The sequence below is a fragment of the Mastigoproctus giganteus genome, chromosome 9 (assembly GCF_048544385.1).
Source record: "Mastigoproctus giganteus isolate SK-2022 chromosome 9, ASM4854438v1, whole genome shotgun sequence".
NCBI classification, from domain to species: Eukaryota; Metazoa; Arthropoda; class Arachnida; order Uropygi; family Thelyphonidae; genus Mastigoproctus; species Mastigoproctus giganteus.
In genome coordinates, this window is record NC_143583.1 from 64,320,164 (window position 1) to 64,344,548 (window position 24,385).

The 24,385-nt window shown below is 37.9% G+C and overlaps 1 protein-coding gene and 2 non-coding genes across 3 annotated transcripts in view; all 3 read right to left on the reverse strand.

Annotated features, from left to right (window-relative positions):
• LOC150080290 (synaptogenesis protein syg-2-like) overlaps positions 1 to 24,385 on the reverse strand; it is a 266,638-nt gene that overhangs the window by 23,761 nt on the left and 218,492 nt on the right. Inside the window, exons 5-7 of the mRNA XM_090381296.1 lie at positions 22,348 to 22,644; positions 5,470 to 5,760; positions 725 to 1,012 (exon numbers count right to left, since the gene is read on the reverse strand). Coding sequence (XP_090237422.1) covers positions 725 to 1,012; positions 5,470 to 5,760; positions 22,348 to 22,644 — 876 coding nt within the window. The remainder of the gene's footprint in view (positions 1 to 724; positions 1,013 to 5,469; positions 5,761 to 22,347; positions 22,645 to 24,385) is intronic.
• On the reverse strand, positions 8,169 to 8,242 carry TRNAI-AAU (transfer RNA isoleucine (anticodon AAU)). Its single transcript has one exon. It is a non-coding gene; the product is annotated as a tRNA-Ile (tRNA).
• TRNAI-AAU (transfer RNA isoleucine (anticodon AAU)) lies at positions 9,030 to 9,103 on the reverse strand. Its single transcript has one exon. It is a non-coding gene; the product is annotated as a tRNA-Ile (tRNA).

Genomic DNA, 24,385 nt, shown 5'->3' on the forward strand with positions numbered 1-24,385 from the left:
TATATATATATATTTTTTTTATTTTTTTTTTGGCTTTTTAAGTTGTCCTAAATTTTGTTTCATATTATATAATCAGTAAGAAAAATCAAAATTTCAATATAAATTAAATTACTCCGATTAAATTAAAAGAAAGATAAAAAAAATGCAAGAGTTTAAACAGATGAGGTAAATAAAATAATAAAAATAAACTTAAATGAAATAACGGATAAATAATGAAATAGGAAGGATTTTTTAAATTGTTAGTGTATAGATATCTCAGATAGTAAATTTTTACATCAAATTTTGGTAGTATATTTAGTACATCACTTTCTGATGAATTATAATCGCTAATCAATATTTTAGAATCTTATTTACAATAAAGAAATGAAAAAAGTTTCTGGAATATTAAATGTGAAAATTGTATTTTTATTGGTTTTTTTTGCATAATTAACATTATCGATAGACGTTTTTCAATGAATAATTTTTATTAAGTATTAATATGAATAGTTTCATGAAATTTTTAATATGAATTAAAGCTTAAAAATAAACAAAAGAAAAGAAATAAATAAATAAAAGGGAAAAAGTCAGGTTAATAAATAAAAACAGTAAAATGAATAAAAAGTTGTAACGTAATTTGCAAATGATATTAATAAAATTAACAAACAAAATTAATTTACAAATTATTTCTATTTATTTATTTTTTTGAGTTGCTTAAAGATTGATAAGATTTAGTGAATAGCCTCACCTGCTGGAATAATCCTAACTACGCAAGGATCTTTTTGGACACCAATACTATTCTTTGCCCAACATAATAAGATGCCATAACCAAGCATAGTTCGTGGAGTGTACGTCACTATACTCGTAGTTCCATTGCTAACAAAAGAGTGAATATCCAGCCTTTCTACTGAATTATTTAGAGCCCATTGGAAACTTAAGTCAGGCGGATCTGCTTCCACCTCGCATGATACATTAACGGATTCATATCTTGTGACACCGTACACACTTCCTTGAATATGTTTGCACACAGGAGCAACTGCAAGTAAATTATAATTTTGTATTTATTCAAATACATGCATTGGAAAATGGTTGCAAAAGTAATTTGATGGCAACAGAGCGCATTTGCCATAAAACTATTTATGAACTAAACAAGTAAACGCAGTAAGATAAAATGTCTATAAATATTTTAGACTGCATTTATCTTTATTCGTTTAATATTATGCATTTCGCGAAAAAGAAAAAGATATCCTGTACTGGAATAAACTATGAAATGAATAGGTACATTAGCAAATGCATTGACTCTGACATGCTTTGGCCGCATTTCAAACTTGGTATAACGTTGGGAAACAACTAGGGCCTATCTTCCTTTAAGGACATTATTAACTCGGTTCTCTGTTTATTTTATAGCATCTCGCATTATATGTAGTGTATCTCAATAGTGTATCTCGTTAATATCTGTTCGCTTATACAATGGAAATATTTGGAACACATTGTAATTTCGATAATGCGCTTGGATATCTCAGTTCAAATCGAAATGAAGAATTTTTATTGATTGTACGGAAAGTTAACGGAGCAATTCTTTTAGTTATATTATGGACGCTCCATTGCAATCTGCCATTAAGGAGAGATATTGCAACGATTGCAGTTGACATGTGCAACGTCACATGCAGACGACTGCATATACAGTATATACATGTATACTGGTTTTCAAAATATCAGCAACAGTCACAAATTAAGAATATCAGGTGAACTCATGGGATTATTCGACTCCAACTTTGTGTATAGATAATCTTTAACGCCTGTTATAGATCGGTCAGAAAAACTGCGAAATAATGGTTGTGACTAGCACAGTGGTTACAATCGCTGTCCTTGCACACCATGTTCAAAAGACCGTGCTCAAATTCCGTATCTGTGAGGGGAACCTTTGTGAGTTTTTCACGCCGTGGCCAAATTAAAGAGACCTGTACGGTCTTTTCCACCAGGAAACAGGAAACAGAAAATATATGTGCGTAAATTTGGCCGATACTTTATAAGCTTGTTTTCTTGCATAATTTTCCTCTATTAGCTAATACTGGAGATTTTCATCCAGGAGTTTATAGACATGATATATTGACTCCTTATGCCTCATAAAAGAAACTATCTCCGGAAAAATTAAAAAATAGCACATACACACATGCATGAATGATGATCTGAAAATCCTGCTCTCCTTTTGGAAAAAGCCACAACCGAAAGGCGTGGCATATCGAATCAGTATGCTGTGATTGTAATTGCAGATCAATGATCGGTTTGCTTGTTTTGTGGGATTAAAAACTGGAATTTTCAAGAGGAAATACAAATAACCCTTTCAGCTCTCCTGAGACCAATTAACTCAACCATCGTAGGAGAAATCCATAAAAGTTCATCCCATTCCAACAGGAATTACTTTTTCAACAGCGTGAGAGAACAGCAACGCTATTCTTTGCTAGACCTCGGGTGTAAAAATAGACTTAAAAAGTATGCTCACATGCTTGGAAGAGAAGAGATACCTCTCACAATCAGATCGAGAAGGCATAGGCGACTATATCACGTTTTGAGTGTTGTTTAAAAATGTCTCAGAGCTGTCCTCGTGCGTAGCACGGTTGTTAGAATCGCCGTCCTTCCCCCACCCGGGCGGTAAAGATCTGAGTTTGAGTCCTGTCAATGACCTGATGAATTTTTATGGGCCTTTTTCACAACGTGGCTGAGTCTCAGGCGATCTCAGGTCGGTCTCAGGCGAGGGTAGCATGGCTCTTTCCTCTTGGACTCTGGTTTTTCGTCCAGAAAGCAGAACACACGATAGAACACACGCAATTTACAGATAATATATACGGAGCAATATGGCCTTAGTCGTTGTCGCTCCCAAAATTCTACTACAACAACAACTATCAGAGCGATGCAAATTTCTATTAGTGCTCCAAAATCTGGGATCAGAATTCATTGTATTTTGATAGATTCTTTATATGTTTCAAATATTTTCTGACCTTGTTGTTTGGCCCAGGTGCCAAATGATTTGTTGATTAGTTGGTCAAAACTTTATCATTGCGACTTGTTTGATCTTGTGATAGTGCGGCTGTTTATTTGGATCCCTGAACAACAAATTGTTTGAAGAGGCTCTTCCTCCAAGTGGTCTGGGCTGGGCAGCTGAGGTGATTGTTCCCTCAGCTGGCAGATAGAGCTTGTTTAGGACTGGTTCTTTTTGTAATTTCGTGTAATCAAAAATTTTGTGATTGGTTAAGAAAGTACTAGAGCATAATGCCAAGAACTAGGAAAAAGATTCCGGCCCCTCCAGTGGAAGAATCAGAAGAATCTTCGGAGGAAAGCTCGGAGTCGTCAGTTGAAGAAGTTATAGGAGAGGTCTCGAGTAGACCACCTGAAAAGAAAAGAATTCCAGATGGGAAGAGTTCAAGACAGAAGACACCTTTAGATTCAGAGGAGAAGTCCTTGGAGTTTGCACGGTGTATGTTAGAACTTACCACCTTGAAGAATTTGGATCAATATAGAAGTAAATTAAGGTTTTTTGTATCGGCTTTAAAAAAGCCAAGTGTACACGATCTAGATATTGTAATGGGATACTGGGACAAGATGGCTGAGTTGGTGCAGTCCTTGACTGTTCGAAATGTGTTCCTTGAGACCAAGTTGAACACTTTGATGGAACAGAAAGAAAAAGAAGTGGCTGTTCAAAGATCATATGCAGAGGCTGTCAGTTCCAGTGAGGTAAAGTCCAAGAATAAAATGATTATAGTGAAGGCAAAGGCGGACAAATATAGTACTAGTGACCAAGTTAAGAGTGAGTTAATGGGACGAGTTGCCCCTGTCTTAACTGACGTCAAGATAGTATCAGTTCGACCTATAAGAAATAAAAGGGTAATGATCGAAACTGCTTCTGAAGTCGACGCCAAGAAAATTGAAGAGTGTACGGAGGTACAAAAGCTTGGGATGGAGGTTGAAAGGCCCCTTCGTCGATTGCCAAGATTAGTAATTTTTGATATTGATTCAGATGTAGATCGAGAGTCCCTAAAAAATGAATTGTGGGAAAGAAATTTGGTTGACGGATTTGTCAATAAAGCCCAAATTCTTTCCGAGATAAAAATACTCGCTAAAAATAAGGCAAGGAATTCTCCCGGGTACAATGTAGTGGTGGAGGTTTCCCCACGTGTAAGGAGATACCTTTTAAAATATTCAAGAGTGTTTTTGAATTGGAGCTCACACCGAGTTCGGGAGTTGTGTTATAAATGTTATAAATGTATGGCGTATGGCCATGTGGCCCGGTACTGTGATGCGGGCGAGTTCTGCAGTCACTGTGCCGGGAGTGGTCATACCTTTAAGTCTTGTACACAAAGAGCGGATGCTCCAAAATGTGTAAATTGCTGGAGGAGGAAGGTGCCCTCTGCACATGGTGCTAACGATCGAACTTGTCCAGAATATTTAAAGGCGGTTGATACTTTAAAGAGAAGAACTGAACAGGATTAGTTGGTATCATGTCGGGGTACCCCATTCTTAGCAATTGTAGGAAGACTTCTCCCGGTGGTGACTGGGGGTCGTCGGTCACAGTAACGTCAGTGTTGGGGTTCGCAGGAACTGGACCGGTGTGAGTACTGTATGATCAATTGTTATTATGAATTATGAAAGATCAATTGTTATTATTATTTAGTCTGGCAGGTACCAGACCGTGTTTCACTAGATAGGGCAACCTACCTCCTCGTGGTGGGGACGGAAACTCGTGGTGGGGGCGGAGATGCCGACTCCGCCGCGAGGCTAAAGGTTGTGTTATCTTTTGATTTTGTCATTAGTCAAGTTAGACTTTTGTAATTGTTTGTTGTTTTGTTAAATTGATTGACCAAGGTTGTTAACAAATAAAACAGTTATGATTGTAAGTGGCAGATGAGCTACGGCTCAGGTAGCCATTGGTTTAGTTTGATTAAATGAAAATGACCTTGTTGTTTGGTTAGAAGAAAACGAAGAAAAGCGTTTCCTGAAGAAAACGCATTCTCTAAACGTAGTTCAAAGAAACACCCTCTCATAATTAGGTAAAAGGATCATGCAGAATTGTAAAAATGCCGTCCATCGATCAGACTTATTTATCATGGATTTGAGAAAAAGCCTAGCCAGAAATCTTTTCATCACACGATACATGTGAGTAAATCCAAAGATCGACTTTTCTATGATAGCAAAATCTCAATAGTAGTAGTTTTCGAAGCATGCGACGTTAAATATCTTTGGAATGTAATATAAAACGCAACTTTCTAGAATGGAAAAAAAAAAAAAAACACTGTATTTTTCAGGACACTATCTGAAAGCGCACGTACCCACATAGAATAAACCAGAGCGTTGAACAAATCGTTTTTATAAAGATTCATCCCTCCTACTTGATATTATATTCGCGATCACTTTGAATGGCGAATTTCTAACAAAAACACTTTCTTGAGATGCTTTTCTCATTTAATCTCTCAATATAGTTTAGCAGTCGCTACTCACACTGAACATCTAGTAGAACCTCTTCGCTTTTGCCCTCTCCTTCACTGTTTGTAGCTACGCACTGGTATTTTCCGCGGTGTTGTTTTTTTACGCTCTGCAGTACGAGCGACTGGTTGCTGATGATGATACCGGCGCTTTTATTACCATGCAGTGGTCTATTTTCAAATCTCCATTCCATTTCCTTAATCCAAGGAGTTGCCCGTATGTTACAGTCGAAGTAGACATCGCTGCCTTCTTTTATAGCCGTGTACTGTATATTGGCACCTAGGGCTAAACGCAGTTCTGGAACATCTGCAACAGAAAAAAAGAAATCAAGAAGTATATTAGTAATTAAAGGAATTTTATTTAGTCTACTTGTGAAAAAGGTTCGAACATGAATATAAATTATATAAAAATAATGATGGTAAAGCATTGCATTTTGAGTTGACGTGATGAAATTGAAATTTTTTATTTTGATAGTAGTATATTGTATGGCAGTGTTTCTCAATCTTTTTACTCTCGTGGCACATTTTCCAAAGAAGAAAAATTTCGCGGCACACCTACGTAGTCATAGAAGAAGAAATTTCTAAATTTCGCGGCACACTTGGAAAATTTTGCGGCACACTAATGTGACGCGGCACACCCTTTGAGAAACACTGTTGTATGGAATACACTGTTAGCACGTTGATCATTACTTGCACTATTATGTAATATGCATCAAATAGCTTTGTTTTTATATACTTTTTTAAAAAATTCTATAGAATTTTTATAAATTTTATATAAAAACAAAGTTTGTTTTATATAGCATGTGTTTTTTTAATGTATCTCGATCACGTAGACAATGTTACGGTACAGAACTGGTACGGTACAGTACAGCCCTGGTGGCCAGTTCTTATTTCATGCTTTTATCATTCTTTCTTTTTAAATTCAGTTTGGATTTACAGTTTAAATTTTATTTCATACGATCTTTTATTGTTTTTTTTTATATTTCATAAAGGTGAAATAAAAAATCACGTTTACTTTTGTTTTGTTAAATTTAAGTATATAAGTATCGGTGTAAATACACCATAGTTAACCCATAAACTTGAACTACGTATGTAGCGTAGAGGGCATCGTTTAATTGTGTCTCATATTGTGGTTGCCTTCACAGCGAGATAGCTGCTATTGCATTACTTCAAATAAATAACTCTTCTCTAGTAGAGAAGACTACTGTTATTTATTTTCAGCGGTACCACCAACCAGACGATCGTTTCGAATCTATTGGGCTTCATCATCAGTGGGCGGGCAGGCACCCAGGTAATACAACAAGCCATCACAGTTGCGAAGTTATATCCACCTACAATTAAGTAGTCAGCCTCATTCACACATTCCCTAACTTCTTTAATCAACATTAATTGCAACACCATTTCATCTACCTCTCTCTCTTTGTTCGCCCCCAGAATATGAAAATTTGAAATCCTGACTTCCGAAGTCCCCTCTTCCTTCCCCTTCCCATCTAGTCTCACACAACCTTACCACATCCAATTTATTATTATTTATTTATTATTATTATTATTATTATTATTATTATTATTAGCCTTATGGTGCAAGGATTCCCGAGGCTTATGCTGCATCAGCCAAAAAAAAATCCCGAGTTACCCTGAGAGAGAGAGAGAGAGAGAGAGAGAGAGAGAGAGAGAGAGAGAGAGAGAGAGAGAGAGAGAGAGCGAGAGAGAGAGAGAGAGTAGAATTGAATCACCAAGAAAGAGAAGAATGATGATATCAAGCTCAGGACCCTGGGTGTGCCAAATCCATACTCACCAGATGTGAAACCGTGGGGTTAAAAAAATCTTAGCAGAACACCTGCCTATTTCCTTTCGCAAGTTTTTCAGTTTCCCTTTTTATCCCATCATCCTCACATTCACGGTTCTATCCTAATCCAACTTCCTATCCCTTTCCTCCTCTTCTTACAACTTTCTCTCCATGAGGATTTCGTTTATTGAGACTTGGAAAGCCTTGTCTCCTCTGCCTCGTCAGGGGTTCTGTCAACACTATACGCATCACCCTTGTTGCTCTCTAGTATCGGATATTACGATGGATTCGAGTTTGGGTACCGTCAATGACGGGAGGAATTTTTATGGGCTTTTTTCACAATGTGGCTGAATTATTCTAACTAAGGCGAGGGTAGCATGGTTTTTCTCCTGGAAACTGGGGTTTTTCGTTTAGCAAAACAGAAAATCAACCACAGAACACACGTAATTTACAGACAGTATATACGGAGCAATATGGTCTTATTCGTTGATGTTCCTAAAATTCTACAACAACAACTATTGAAAACAATCCCATGGATGCTTATAATTATTACTGAGAACGCCCTCGCTAAACTTATAACGGGAAGACCTGCTCCTTCTGACATCCACAGACTCATTAGGGAATCCAAGACCAGAAGAATCCAAAAGAAGAATTACTGACTAACAAAAGCACAAATACGTCCCTCTCTTGATGAGCTGGGCTGTTTGAGTAATATGTTCCCAGCCCACACATTAAGATTTGTCAATGAAATGAACATTGATTTTGGAGAATATCAGGTAGAGGATACAAGATGTCGCTTGAAAAAATTATCCTAATCTATAGTTTAAAAGACAAAGAGAAAAGAAAAAAAAAAAAAAAAAAATTGCTCGCTTGAAAAAAAATTATCTTAATCTATAGTTCTAAAAGAACAAAGAAGAAAAAAAACTACTTGGCCCATGGGGGGATCGAACCCACGACCTTCGCGTTATTAGCACGACGCTCTAACCAACTGAGCTAATGGGCCGTTGAAGCAAGTGATCTTACAGGAAGTATAATTCACATTATACCTAATGTGCTAAATTTTAATGTTTTGTATACAGATTACGATATAGTTTAGGGCTATAGCCTCAGGTTACTTATTCATGATATGAGATATACTTAATGATGCCAATTTATAACCACTTAAGTAGTTGTCTATGTACTGAAATGATGCAATTGCACTAACTTGTACATTAGTTTTGTATACAGTAAAGGAACGTGTTTAATAATGTTCAATTATAAAGCGTTATGCGAAACTCCTACTGCAAAATATTGATAAGTTCACTAATGAAAAGCGTATATTTTAAATACATTGTATATTACAATACATTTACAGTGTGATTTATTTACTTTATTTCAAGCGGTGAGATCACAGGGATTCACTTCTCTGAAACACAGAATCTTTGGAAATGACCTTAAGTATTTATGCTTAGCTTAATGGTCCCCTGAATAACATGGTTAAAGAGACAAAAACTTCTGACATAATTAATTTAACATCTGTTTAATCAATTATTTAATTTAAAAAATCTTCTTCAATTATTGTGTTCATGTATAGGGTTTTTAAATGCAAATATGAACACCTCTACGTAATAACTAACTCGTTACTATTTTAATTTGTTTAATAATCTTATTGGAAGTGTGCTTTAAAAACGAATTCAATGTTTTTATTCTTGAAAACAAAACAAGTAAAAAAAAATGTTTTTTTGCTTCCTGGGGTTGGATTTTATTTGCTTTTCAACTTTATTTAAGGCAAGTATGAAAAATAAACAGTCTGGCCCGTGGGGGGATTGAACCCACGACCTTCGCGTTATTAGCACGACGCTCTAACCAACTGAGCTAACGGGCCACAGGAAGGTGGGCTCTAACAGGAAGTATAATTCGCAGATAGCAACTATGATTTGCTGGATTGTTTACGGCAGGCAGTGAGCCAACCCAGGTCACCCGACGTCGTTACATTGCATAGTCCTCGAGATATACTGTACTTCGTTTGTCTAGCTGTCTAAATTGCGTGTACAACGCAGGGAAAAAAACCCAGTTATTTGAAGCTCTACAGTTCTTTTCCAAACAACCCCGGGGGCTCACATCTGGTGAGTATGGGCTTGGCACTCCCAGGGTCCTGAGCTGGATATCATCATTGTTCTCTTTCTTGATGATTCCTTTCTACTTTTTATTCTCTCTCTCTCTCAGGGTAACTCGGGGAATTTTTTTTTTTGCTGGTTCAGCATAAGCTTCAGGCTTCCTTGAACCATATGGCTAATAATAATAATAAATAATAAAAACCGAATAACCACAGCCTCGATTCCATTTAGCGATGGAATACGAACCGTAGAACTTTTTCAAACGGTGTAACTTTCTGTTGGTGTCGGATTAATAAATGTCGTACAGTACTGTCAGGACCTTTGGCTGATTTTTAGAATAGGGTTCCCCCTCCAGACTACCTCAGTCATAGGGTGTTTATTCCCCCCCTCCCGCTGTTTTAAAATAGCAAAACGAGTTCCCGATTTTAAAACATCGGCAAAGGGCGGGGGATAAACACCGTAACACCATAACGGGCTAGTCATGTCAATCACGGCCTTCTTCCTCTTCTTTTCGCCATTTTGGAAGGTAGATCCTGTTCTAAATTTTACCTGGAAATTTTACGAAAAGAAATTTTATATCACTCAACAGGGTAATAGCATATAATATGGCTAATGGGTACAGGACATTACCGATATATGTAATGAAGAACAGGAACAGAGTTTCCGTTCCTTCCAAGCTTTGAATATTACTTCAAAATAGGATAGGAGGGAGTATATGATGAGAGCCTTGTCGATCAATTCGGCCCTGGAAAGATTGTGCAAGGCTCAAGGGGTAGAATTTTTTTCAGCCTGGACTGTACTTGTTAACAGGAGAGATTGCTTCTACAGGGATGGGATACACTTAAATAGAAAGGGTGCAAGAATATTTGCTGATCCTATCGAGGCAGTGTTAGGTGGGTCGGAAAACTGCTAGCTTGGGGGGGGGAACAAAGACCAATAGATTGACAGTAGCCACTGGCAGAGGTGAAAGAGATTCTTGCACTGCTTCTATTGGAATGAGCAGAAGCCTGAAAAACAAGATGCATGATATTTCAGAGACTGCTGGGAGCCATTGCGGTACAAGTAAACACATGGGCTGTGTTAGGGTAGCTAAGAATAGAAACAGCTGCAGGTGTACTTGCGTGTACACCAATGCTAGGAGTTTAGTAAATAAATTTGATGAATTTGAGGTATTGCTCAAAACATCAAAGGCAGATATTGTTGGGATATCAGAGACGTGGTGTCACACAGATATAAGGGATGCAGAACTGCAATTTGGGGAGTACAACGTCTACAGAAAGGATAGACAGGATAGGAAGGGGGGAGGGGTTATGCTATTAGTTAAGAAACACATAAAAACCAAGGAAGTGAAGCCAGTCGACATCGCTGGACAGTGCAGTGTTTAGTCAGTTTGGTGTGACATAAGCATTGGGAGATCAAAATTGAGGGTAGGAATCTGATGAGTATAATAAGGAACTGTACAGGGAAATAGAGTGGACCAGTAAATCAGAGATTCTTATAATGGGAGATTTTAATTTCCCAGATATTGACTGGAATTTGGGGGCTGGTTACTCACACACTAGCAGGGCTTTTGTGGATTTATTGGATGATTGTTTTCTACATCAGCATGTTCGGGAGGCAACTAGAGGGAGTAATACTCTTGATTTGATTATCAACAGTGATTCTTCATGCATTAAGAATCTGCAGATAAATGAACCACTAGGTGGCAGTGATCACAGTGTGCTGAAGTGGGATTTACTCAAAGAGGTAACTACCATTAGGGGTAAAGGGAAGGGTTATTGCTTCCGTAAAGGCGACTACGATGGACGGAGACAGTATTTAAATTCTATACAGTGGGACCAACTGATGATGTTACCAACAGCAAATTCAAAATGGGAAGCATTCAAAGAACTTATCTTGGAAGCTACTAGGCTTTACATACCAACTAAGAAATATTGTTTAAGGTTTAGGCCAAAATGGATGTCAGATGAACTAATGAGGCATATGGCAGAGAAGAAAAATGCATGGGATACTTACAAATTAACACATGACACAGAAGCCTATGATAGATACAAGTTGATATGCAACCAAGTTACAAAGGAGGTTAGCCAGGCGAAGGCAGATTACGAGAAATCCTTGGCAAGGGATGCAAAGAAAAACATCAAAGAGTTCTTTACTTATGTAAACTCTAGAAGGAAGGGGATGAATCAGATTGGTCCACTTGATATTGATGGGTCAACTGTTGATGATCCTGCTCAGGTAGCTAACAAACTAAATGAATGTTTTGCATCGACATTCACACATGAGGAGTTATTCAGCAAGGGGAATGCCAGATGTGTATTCAACTCTAGCAGTAAGCTACAGAATCTTGAAATAACTGGGAGTAAAGTGGAGGAGAAACTGTTGAAGATAAACACAAGAAAGGCACCCGAGGTGGGTGGATGGGATCTATCCAGTTATATTAAAGGAGGCAGCAAAGGAAGTAAGCAAACCCTTAGCCATAATTATGAGAGCTTCCTTGGACTCAGGGGAGGTACCCATAGACTGGAAATGTGCAAATGTGACCCCAATTCACAAAAGAGGATCAAAGGTCGACACAAGTAATTATAGACCTGTGAGTTTAACTTCTGTTCCAGGAAAATTAATGGAGGCACTGGTTAAAGAAGCACCGCAGGATCATTTAGACAAGACTTCAGTTATAGCTCAGACACAGCATGGTTTTGTTAAGGGGAAGTCTTGCCTGACCAACTTGATTGGATACTATGATACAGTCACAAAAGAACTGGATGCAGGGAATAACTTTGATATTATATACTTGGATCTTAGAAAGGCTTTTGATACTGTTGCACATGGAAGACTGCTACACAAATTGGAACAGTGTGACATTGGAGGCAAATTGCTGCTATGGATAAAGGGGTGGTTGAGGGGGAGAAGACAGAGAGTGGTAATCAATGGACACTGCTCATCGTGGACTAATGTTATTAGTGGAGTCCCTCAGGGCTCAGTTTTGGGTCCATTATTGTTTTCTGTATTTATAAATGATATTGATGATGGTATATCAAGCTTAATGTCCAAGTTTTCAGACGATACAAAGGTTGGCAGGGTTGTCAAGGACACTACTGACACTATGCTGCTGCAACAGGATCTGGAAAGGTTGAGCAGATGGGCTGAGAGGTGGCAAATGAAGTTTAACATTGACAAATGTAAAGTACTACACATGGGAAACAGCAACCCCAGAGCAACGTATCAACTCTGTGGTACTACACTGACAGTGGTAGAGAATGAAAGGGACTTGGGGGTGGTTGTGCAGGCAGATATGAAGTTCTCTGAGCAGTGCAGACGGGCTGCAAGAGTAGCTCATGGAGTATTGTCAATGATATACAGGAATTTTTCCAGCAGGGATAAGGAGGTGATTATTCCATTGTATAAGGCAATGGTCATGCCACACCTAGAGTACTGTATACAGGTCTGGAGGCCTCATTTCAGGAGGGATGTGGAGCTGCTGGAGCGAGTACAGAGAAGGGCAACAAGATTAGTGAATGGAACAAAGGGGTGCTCTTACGAAGAAAGGCTTAAGTTTTGCAAATTGCAGTGTCTGGAGACTAGGCACCAGCGAGGTGATCTGATAGAGGTGTATAAAGCCTTGAATGGTTTAAGCATGCTCAATGCTGATGGGATTCTTCCTCTAGCTCAGAAAAATCACCTGAGAGGGCATAAATTCAAATTGAGGAAAGACAGATGTAGGATAGACGTGCGGAAATTTGCCTTTAGCCAGCGGGTGGTTGGTTGGTGGAACAGACTTAGACACTAGGTCTGTTTTCATCCCTTGTGGTGGAGGTTGATAGCCTAAGTAAGTTTAAGGCTCAGCTGGACAGGTATTTTGAACGAACAGAGGGGTGAAGTTTAAGGCTCAGCTGGACAGGTATTTTGAACGAACAGAGGGGTGAAGTGGAAGTGGTTTTTTTTTTTTTTTTTGGCTGATGCTGCATAAGCTTGCTTTCTTGCATCAAATGCCTCTACTAATGCTAATGCTAATGCTAAAATTACGAGTGCGAAGTGAGGCTAAGAAATTAATTTTAGTTAACCCTCATTAAAAATGTCTTTCCAATGAATGCATGCAGAGAAGTGTGTCTTTCTTCATAATTCCTACACTATTATGCCTTCAAACGACCATAATGTAAGCCATAATATGTTTATGGAGGACTCAGGCACTTGTAAAAATTCAATTTTCGGTCATAAGTTGCCTGTGTATGTTCTACATGGTGCACTAGTCACGGAGTAATGGTCCATAAAAGCAAAACGCTGTACGGGACGGACCATTAAATGGGATAATTTTTTTGTTGAAATTTATGGATTAATTTTAGATTTTTTTTGGTGGTGTTTGTAACTCGATATTATTTATTGTTTTCAGATTTTAGCCAAAAATGAAGCATAAAAATGGGGGTGGTCGGTACAATCCTCACCGCCACTCCAGAGCATGAATAATTGGAACAAATCCCCCACTGACGGCGGGGTGAAGGTGTACAATTCAAATTGAGTAAATAATAAATACTGTGTGTTTTATGATATTAATTAAGTTAGTGTCAATCGCCTATATCAACATGGTTATATTCCCCCCACCTAGAAAAACAGACTGAAGTCAACCCTGCCATAGCTTCAGTCAAACTGCATGCAGTACATTCGTTTATTCTGATACTGAATTCTTTACCTTAAGGAAACATTTCCATGCGATTACTTTAATGATATTAAGGAAATCTTTCCATACTCTTTCTCCATAATAATTAAAATTTCTGTCTAGGTGAAAAAACTGAAACACTGCGTTATTTAAGTAGTTACCTTAAGTAACTACTTAAATTCCTTGCCTTGAGTTCACTTGAATTGAGTCTTGATTGATGCCACAGTCCGGTTGGAAATGTTTTCACCTGTGGCCACAGCAAACTCAAGGGACAGTTGATGACAGAACTTCGTAGGGTTTCGTCTTGCTGTTAAAGCCAGATAGCGGTCTGTTCTGGTTGACGTAGCCCTAGGGCGACCTTGGCCAGCTCTTCTTGTAATGGTTCCTGTCTCCTGAAACTACTTCCTTATGTAGACATGTGTTGTGTCTTATGTACAGCGGCACCTAAACATTAGTCCAACTCCGCCGTGGTACAATGTGATGAATACAGAACTCTGTAAAATGGCCAGATATTAGTATAGTGTTATGTCTGCGAGCCACTGAATGTGCTGCCAAACGAAACAAAGTCCGCACTCCTCATAATCCCTGGTGGACATAGGAACTTATCGATCTCAGAAAGCAAACACACGAGTCACGGAGAACCTTTCAACAGCGCAGGCACTGGCCTGATCCTGACGTTAATGATTTCAAGCTAGAGTACAAGGACAAGCGAAAAATCTACCATAAAGCCATCGCAGAGAACAAATTAAGGTCTTGGAGACAATTGGTTTCCCAAGTAGAGAACACAGGCCCCTGGGGGCTCATATACAAGATATGTGGGAACAAAATTTTCTACCCAACACAGTGCAATATCAAAACAGTGACACATATGACTGGCACTCACCAGTTGAGAAAAATCATTGAACACATCTTTCCCGAAGATGATCCCAATCTTGACAATATGCATCAAATTCGAGCAGACAGTACCACTTATCAAGGTACCCTGGACTTTTCACTGCTGTTGAACTTGGTGCTGCAGTGGCCAAGTTGAATCCTAAAAAAAAGTATCCTAAAAATGGCCGCCTGGTAGAAAATGCAGTCATCACAAGATTTCATGAGCTCTACCCTAATATTTTGTAAAGTCTTTACAAGTGCCTCTTGGAAGGTATATTCCCCAATTTCTGGAAGCAGGCACTACTCAAAATTATTCAAAAACCAGGAAAAACTAATACTGACCCAAAGGGTACCGCCCAATTTCTCTGTTAGCCAACATGGGAAAGTTGTTTGAAAGAATGATTGGTCCCAGAATCCAAACTGTCCTAAACTCACAAAACCTTTCATCCCACTTGCAGTATGTTTTCAAGAAAGGATACTCTCGCGGAAGATGCATTGCAACCCTTGTAGAACACTGTACACATTCCACAGCAGTCTGAGATGGCCATCTTTGTGGATTTTGAGGGTGCCTTTGATACCCTTTGGTGAGAGAGTGCCCTCAGGTCCCTTATACTGGCAAACTGCAATCAATATCTTAACAAAGTCATATGATCCTACTTCAGTAACAGAACAGTTCAGGTCACTGCCCAACACCTGTTATATTCAAAATTTATAAACAGACGTTGCCCACAGGGGTTACTGCTAGAACCCCCGGCATTGTCGCTGTTGTGGGTATTATTGCTTCAGGTAATCATGTAACCATTCACTGCCTGCAATAAAGATATAAAGACCACTCCTGTGGAGTGGTCTTTATATCTGCCCAGTGGCTCACCAGAAGTTTTGACAACTGCGTCAATTTCACCTATGCAGTCGACTTGGTTATTTGCATTGCAGGTAGGTCCAGGAGGACCCTTGAGGAACGAGCAAAGATTATTCTGGATGACCTTGTAAGCTGGACCCTCACAAATAAATTATAAATATCAAACACAAAAACAAAGCTTCAAAAACAGGTTGGATTACCACAGTCCCCCCAAAGTGCTCATTCACGGGAAGAAAATTACATATGTTGCACAAACTAAACATCTTGGCATCATATTGGATGACAGTCTGTTTCCAACCACCGTGAACAGTTTAGAAAACGAAAAGAAAGCCTTCCCGCAGCCGTCATTAGGATCTCCCGTTCGGACTGTGGACTCACCAAAAACCCTTATCTTTCTACTATAAAGCTGTGTTCTTGCCAATTGCCTCCTATGCTGCTCGGGTCTGTCTCCATAGGGTCATTAACAATAAAATCCGGCCCAAATTCCTTTCCATGCAAAGAACCATGCTCTTTGCGACACATTGAGTACCAAGAACAACCTCAACTAATGCACTGCAAGTTGTATCGGGGCCCCTCCCCTGGACCTATATATAGCTTATAGAGGCTACATCTACAAACTCAAAAAAGACCTATCAACCTCACTCCTTGGACTAGACTACAACCCTGCTACAAACATCAAACAGAAAAAAAATAAACCTATGGAATAAACTCCTCTCCCTTTGGCAGGTTAGATGGGATGAAAGTCCCACTGGACAGGTCACCAGACTTTTCATCCGGGATGTAACCTTTGCCATGAATAAGCCACATTGTAATTGGTTCTATCCATCCATGAGCACATCCTACATCCTAACAGAACATGGCGCTCTTAAAGCGAAACTTTTCCAATTCGGACTTGTGACAAATCCTTATTGATGCTGTGGGGAAGAGGAATCCTGCAACCACATCCTATTGTCCTGTCCCAACAACGAAGAACAAAGTCAACACTTAAAAATAAGGTTCAGAACTTCTCAGAAGACAATCTCAAAGCGTTAATAGAAATTAAGACTAACTTTCAAGCCCTTCAAATCTTAACCAACGACGTCTTCAGCAGAAGAATGCAGATGCACTATACTGGATAATTCAACAAACCCTTGCTGAACTGTTTCCTGTGTCACCTACCAGCCATCCTGAACTTGAATTCTTTTGATCTCTGAAGTTGTTCAGAGATCAAAAGAATTCAAGTCTAGGGACAAGACGATCGTGAACAACAGACCAGACGTAATCCTCATTGACAAGAAGGAAATGGCTACCTGTTTGATTGACAGAAAATCCATTCGAGAAAATATCAGGAATACATAGCCCTAAGACAGGAAGTAAAAGAAATGTGGCATATCATCTGGAACAAGTAAAAACCATCCCAATCACCGTGTCAACCAAAAAGCTTTAATAAGAATCTAGCAACAATAGGCTTTGCAGAGAACACTTACATGGAACTCCAGAAAGCCGCGATCCTGAAGGACACCTGTAGGACAGTCAGAGAGTTCCTCGCCCAATAATAATACTGGACATAACAATCATACCATGCATCTGGTAACAGTACCCGTCGCGGGGGTGAGAAAAAATCCACCAGGAGAAGAAAGCGGATAATAATGATAATATAACAATAACATAATCTATTCTATGCTTTATTTAATACATTTTGTATACCCTACTATAAGAACTTTTTGACGATCTCTCATAACAAGGGTCACTCAGAAATTTATGCTTATGTTGTGTTCCAGGTACTATTGAAGAGGTAATTTCATGCGAGTGAGAAAGACGACAATGATAAAGCCTTCTGAACCCCTCCCCCCGGCTAAACGACACACCGGTAGAGATTGCGAGGTTCGTTAATAAGCATTTTAACCAAAGACCTATTTTGCTTGAATATTTTGCTCTTGGGACAATCTCTATAAAAAGTATATAGGGATTACCGAAAATAAATAGCGGTATCACTGCTCAAAATAGATAGCAAGTAACGAGGACTACTTCCAATTGAGTCATTGAGGGCTTTCAGAACCTCTCACTTTAAGATGAGTTAATTATCTTCACATCTTTGAAAACTTACTTCTGGCCAGAGTTAGAAATGTTAAGATATGCGGTTCCGGATAGTACCAAACATCTCTAACAAGGGTCTTAATTTGCCAAGGAGAAAATTTGCTATTTGATTCATTAAATATCAGAACGGAATTCATATTTCATTCCCGATCTGACTAGACTAGTTCGAGTGGATGTTTAAATTATTAATTATTATATATTTTTTTCATCATGCCAGTTTTTGCGATGTTTTCTTTTCTTTCTTTTATCGAAATATTTATTTTATTTGTTTCAAAAGAACATATCAGGTCTTTAGACATTGCTTTTTATGAAAAGGGAATTTCAATACACCAGTTCAATACACCAATAATACCTATACCATCAACGTGCATGTCACGTTGATGGTTGTTGTTTGGAACAAATGTTCATCTGTTATTGTGGAAGTGGGTAGTTTGAATAAATTCAAGGAAGAACTAGAGAATTTAGCGGAGGGAATGGACAGGTGATGTAGGATTTATTTTATTATTATTATTTTTTTGTTGTTGTTGTTTGATGCTTTATAAGTTTGATTTCTTGCATCATGTTTTACGGAGTTTTACGGAGGGGGCAAAAACCATGCAACCTTCCCTAGAGGCTAATTTACTCAGATACGTTTTCCATCGAGCAAACCAAACAAATCTACTAAAGAATAATATTCATATATTTCAGTGATATTTTTTTACACAAAAGCTAACGATGTTTACAATGCCTGCATTTAAAACACCAGTTTTACAGAGGTGTATGTTTATTTATATTTTTTGCAGGCTATTTTGAGTCTTCATTTACATCAATATTGTTATTCAACAAAAGATTCATTCATTTGAAGCTTTGGAAATGGAAACATATCTTTTTGTTTAAGTTAGTTGAAGACAGTTTCTATTTTGATCGAAATTTTATGCTACTCAAAGGGATAAACAGCCTGATAACAATGTGTAAGGACCCGTCCTTACATTAATTAATAAAAATGGTTAAATATTATGAGAATTTAACTGTAATACGAATAGTGGTTTTCTGGTAAAAACAACATGAGTTAAGTAGCGCTGGAATTCAAAAATACCTTCCAGTCACTCCTTGTGTAGTTGTAGCTTGTTTGTATGGAAGTTCTTTGACGAGTCAGTGAAAGTAATATACCATGACAAATCCCCATTAAGACAGAGGCAGATGCACCATAGTAAGGGCCAAGAGTGCTTAAGCTGGCCCTCTTAAAGATTTCACGGTGAAACGCTATTAGAGGTGGGCGACGTCACCAGGTGTGCGCGCGTGAGGTCACGGGAGGAGCTGTGACGCTTCTCAGTTGACCTGAACTTCCGCTTCTCTTTCTGGATTGTTCTGGTATGTTCGAGGTCCACGGAAGTTGGGGCACAAAGAGTAAAGAAGACCCGCCCACGGAAGAGGAGGGGAGACAAATGAGAACACAGGAAAAACGATGTGCAGATCTCCTATTGGCCAGGAAGAAAATAGAGGGAATTTTGAGAGGGAGATTCTGAAAAGGTTTTCGGGGCATTGTGGAAAGGTTTTCGTGAGATTCGGAAGCAGTTTTCGGGGGAGTCTGAAGAAGTTCACGGAGCGGTCTGGAGAATGAATTGAAGAAGTTGGAGAACGATACTAAGCAGAGCAGTAGTCTAATTTGGGTGACAGCTGCAGACCTGAGGTAGATGGAAGCAGTGATAGAAATTCTGCATATCCCGACAGCCAGTAGGAATGTTCACCTGTAAACATGGAAGCCGTAGTGAGGAAGAAGGAAGAATCACACCCTGAGAATTATATAGGCGAAGCCAGTCGAATGAGTGGTCGAACCATTGACCTACTCGAAAACCCCTCTATCCACGGAAGAAGAAATGCTGACCGATAAAGAGTATGCGACACTGATTGATTCCAGCCGTACAGTATCCGGTAGGGAAACACCGTAATCACCGAGATCCCCAAAAGAGCGCCCCCGCATTCCAGTACCTGAATGACCGATATGAAAGGAAGCCGAGCAGAGAGGGAAGTTCCAGGCCAAACACGTAAGTGCTAGAGAGTTTACCGAAATAGGTGTACTTAATTTATTAAGGAGAGGACTTTAGGAGAAAAATGTGTATATTTAAGTAATGAATATATGAATAAAGGGGTAATGTATTTAAGACGGACACAGCCTATAATTTGAAGTGAAGCTCCTCATATAAATGCTTGCTGGAAGGAGAGGGTATGATAGTTAACTGAGAATTGTTTAATGTTGGGAAAGGTTTTTATAATATGTATGAAATTGAAGGTTGAAATTTCAATTTATTATGAGTTGATTTATGGGGAGTATTTCTGATTTAAGTAGGGGCTAATTAATAAGTGATATTATAAAGGTATAGAGGATTAACTGTTCAGAAGGGTAATGTTAAATTGAATTGATTAATATTTCCTGTTGACCTGATTGCAGAAAGGGTGTCTAATTGAATAAATGCAATTTTTTTTACAAATTGAGACACGAACTCTGAAGGTTTTTGTGAGCCAGTTCATTGGCTGGTAGTTGTTGGTTTATTATACAGACTGTTCATAAGAAGAGTGGGAAGAATCTATGTAAAATGTATGACACGACCTATTGAAGTCCCTGTAAAGAACATGAAGAGACACCATGACATAATGAATAATAATGTGTATTAGAATAGGATATCAGATGATGAAACAATTGAGTTTGAACAAGATATTTACACATATAAAGGTTAATGAATTAACAAATCACCAGCCAAATATAGTTTGACCAAATACTATTGCTAATTTCTGTATGATATGTTAATAAACATTGTTTTATTTTACATTCATGTGTTGGAGTCTGTCATTCCGAAACTCAGCCAATCCTGTGGAGAAATACTTAAAATAATTAAGGTCCCCTACGAGTCAGGTAATCTTCTGAGAACAAACAAGTCAGATGCTAAGTGGGAGGATTGGACTACGGGGATATACATATAAAAAAGGGGATAAATTATAATAATTAAAATATAAAGAAAATTAGGGCAACCAAGAAAAACAATAATACCCACACCCCCCACAATAATAACCAAGAACGACCCCCACAAATGTCATAAGTTTCAAACCATAATTATCCACTCCTCCTTCAAATATCCAAATATTACGTCATAAAATGAACCATACCATTTATGTTATTGTACCATTTATGTCATTGTACTATGACAGTTGTTATGCGAACCACTAATAATGAGTCTAAAAGAATATTTCTCCATATACAAACTTCGAACGCAAAGAATGTTACAGTTCTGTTCTCTAATAGATAATGGTTACACTTCCAGTCAGTGATTGGTAATTAAGGTGGCAATACCTGAACTTTCAGAAATTATGACTTAGCTTTTTAGTCCTTTGGATAGCAAACAATTTAAGACATTTTAGAAGAATATTGTCTTAACGAAAAAGACGAAAAACTAATGTCATTATCCTCAAAGAGTATTTTGACTGAATTGACTTGGCTTTGAAAATAATTCTTTAAAGAGAGAACTAAAATGCGAGTTTTTTATTTCTTCATCAGATTAAGAAAAGAGTGAATAAGAGAATGTATTATTTTTAACTGTTTCTGTTACATTAAACAGCTCCTTAAGCTCACTAACAGGAACTTAATATTCTATTTAAGAACATCAAATATAAGAAGTAAACACTAGTAATGTTTTGTTCTTTTATGTTAATCTAATAACTAACGAATTTCTTTGGTAATTTTTGACATTTATGAATGCCACATGTAGGATTTTTTTTTTTTTAGTCTGATGATTCAGATAACAACTGAATTACTTCTCTTACACTACAACGAAACCTTCGAGGAAGTTCTGCCAACTGAAGTAACATCTGGCACGACATCACAGATGCTACGCAGAACACTACTGGCAGCCTTGCTTGTAAGTATATCTAAGTTCATTAATCCAGTGATATTTATTACCCCAATGTATATACGCATAGTGTACACACAATTCAGATAACCAGGGCTCTTATTGCATCTTTTCTTATTATTGGCACACAAGCCTAAAGAAGTTTTCTTGGAAAAAGCAGGAATTCCTTTGAGAACTAAATTTAATTAGTTATCGGTCTGCACACCGAAAGAACCCACGGTTCATATTTGCGTAATAACTAAGAAAAAGTTTCTTGTGCTATTCCTGTTTCTTTGAAATAATTAAAATATGTGAGATTTCGAACACACGCACGTACAGGAAGAATCTCATTTCCGAAACGAAAATCCCATGAGAAAAAGAAGATTCTCTAACATATCATTGCCTTGTATTGTTCAGCACAGTGCAGAAATATCCAGAATTTTTCAATAGTCGAAGATTTTGTCCAGAAGTTTTGATTTTGATAAACTTCTTCCCACCTTTCTTAAAGAACAGTGACAACATATGATCTACAATTAGAGTACACATTTCTGAACTCCATATTTCATAATAATTTTCAATCTGCAGATCAATAAAACTTTATAAAATTGTATAAACCTTTTAGTATAATAACAGATAGAATAACTAGATGTACACAATTTTACTATTTCTTTCTATTTACGATTCACTTACAATGTACACTAACAATTCTTTCATCTTCGAGTGCGCTATCTGGAAAAGATGGGTTTTCCGCCCTGCAAACAAATCGTTTTCCGTTATCTTCAGGTGTCGGAACAAAAGTTAGGGTGGTTAGGGTCAAATTGCCGTTATCAGAAACCACGTCATTTCCGGTTTGTAGTTTTTTGCTTCCTTTCCACCACGACATAACAGCTCTTGGACGGGATCCTGACGACTCACATTCCAGCATCGCCTTCTTGCTGGCTGACAGCGGATGTTGCGGACTTGTGATTCTTACGTCTAGGGGTTTCACTGCAGAGGCGTTCGGTTGGTGAAAAAGAAAACAACAAAAATAAATAAAACGAAGGAATGCAATTTCTGTTATCAAAGAAAATCAATTTTGCATGTCACAACACAGCTAAATATGGTTCTTTTTGATTATAATTATTTCTAATATTTTTAATATATTATTAAATTCTTCATAATTATTATATTAAATATTAATTAATTAAGTTTTATTTATTTTATTTTATTAGACAATTTTAAATAAGAATTTATGAAAATTAGACCGCAGTTCATTATTATGTTAAGTTAATAATTATTAATTCGCTATTCATCTTATTAAATTATTAGACCTGGGTCCATTCGAGAATGGATCTGAGGTAACAATTATAAATAAATCTAAAAATGCAGATCTGCATTTTTAGAGATTTAGCTTTTTGCTATTATCTGCATTTTTCGTCAAGTTCATATAAAATTTGATTTGAAAACTTAGCCAAGTTTCGTATACAACAGTATAAAAAACGTGTCTATTCTAGACTAGTTAGAAAATTCCGTATATTGTACAGAAAGTTAGGAATACTTTATGTTAGTCTACAACAAAATAAAATATTTAGAAATGACGCTACGTGGTGATTATCCATGGATTAATTTTGAAATGAACCGCTGTTCTACCAGTGGATAATGCAAAAGTAGTTTATTAATTAAGCGCTTAGATCTAATTTCTAAAGTTTTTACAAAGGCGATGTTTTAGGATCCTTGCTGGATCCCATCATCACATACAGGACTGATGCACGGTCTGATGATGTGATCCGGCAAGATTCCTGAAACGTCACCTTTGTGAAAACTTTAGGAATTAGGTCAAAGTACTTAATTCATAAACTAATTTTGCATTATCCACTGGTAGAACAGTGGTTCATTTCAAATATATAAATCAAAAATTAAAATTTTCATTTTCGGTAAAGGTACCAGGTCCGCCTCGGCACCAAAGTCTCAAATTTGATCTTTGTGCGTCTTGGCAGCAGTTTTAATTAGTATAAAAACTTGAGGAATTTAGCAAGACTTCCGAAACGTTGTTAATTTTTATTACAGAATAAACTGTGGTATTCCCACATTTTATTCTGTAATAAAATGTGGGTCCTGTCTGCTGTATGCCTTAAAGGAAGAGCTTCCAAGAAAGATTTGGGGGGGGGGTCTTCGGTCGTGCCCGGTTGGGAGGATGGCTGATGGCCTGTTTTAACATTTGATCGGAGGCGCATCAGTGATGAGTTAGAGACCATTTGGCAAGTCCAGTGGAATAATTCTGATTTTTTTCTAACAGTTATTCTCCTTCTTGCTCTCTGTTCGAACTGTTAACCAAAGGCTTCGGTCATAGTTACAGTTTGGGCTGTCGGCCTGCTGGCCATGTCCTGATGGGACATGGCCTGAGGTCCAAATTGTGCCAGTTGGGCTTATCGCTTTCAGAATTGTGCTCTTGTGGAGGAGCTGGAGAACGTCCTGCACAAGAGCACAATTCTTATTACGAGGAGCTTTCGTACTGGAGCGAGAGAGGACTCTTGCTTTCTCTGAAGAGACCTTACCAGAACTCTTTGATAGTGTCGGGAGTTTTATTGAATGCTTTCAGATTATGTGAAAAATTTAAATCTGTAAATTTAAACTTAAATGTTGCTCTCCTTTTAAATCTGTATTTAAAAGGAGAGCAAGATTTAGATAGTACTGATCTACCTCTTCATGGTGGGGGCGATAACTCGTGGTGAGGGTGTGATGGCAGGTC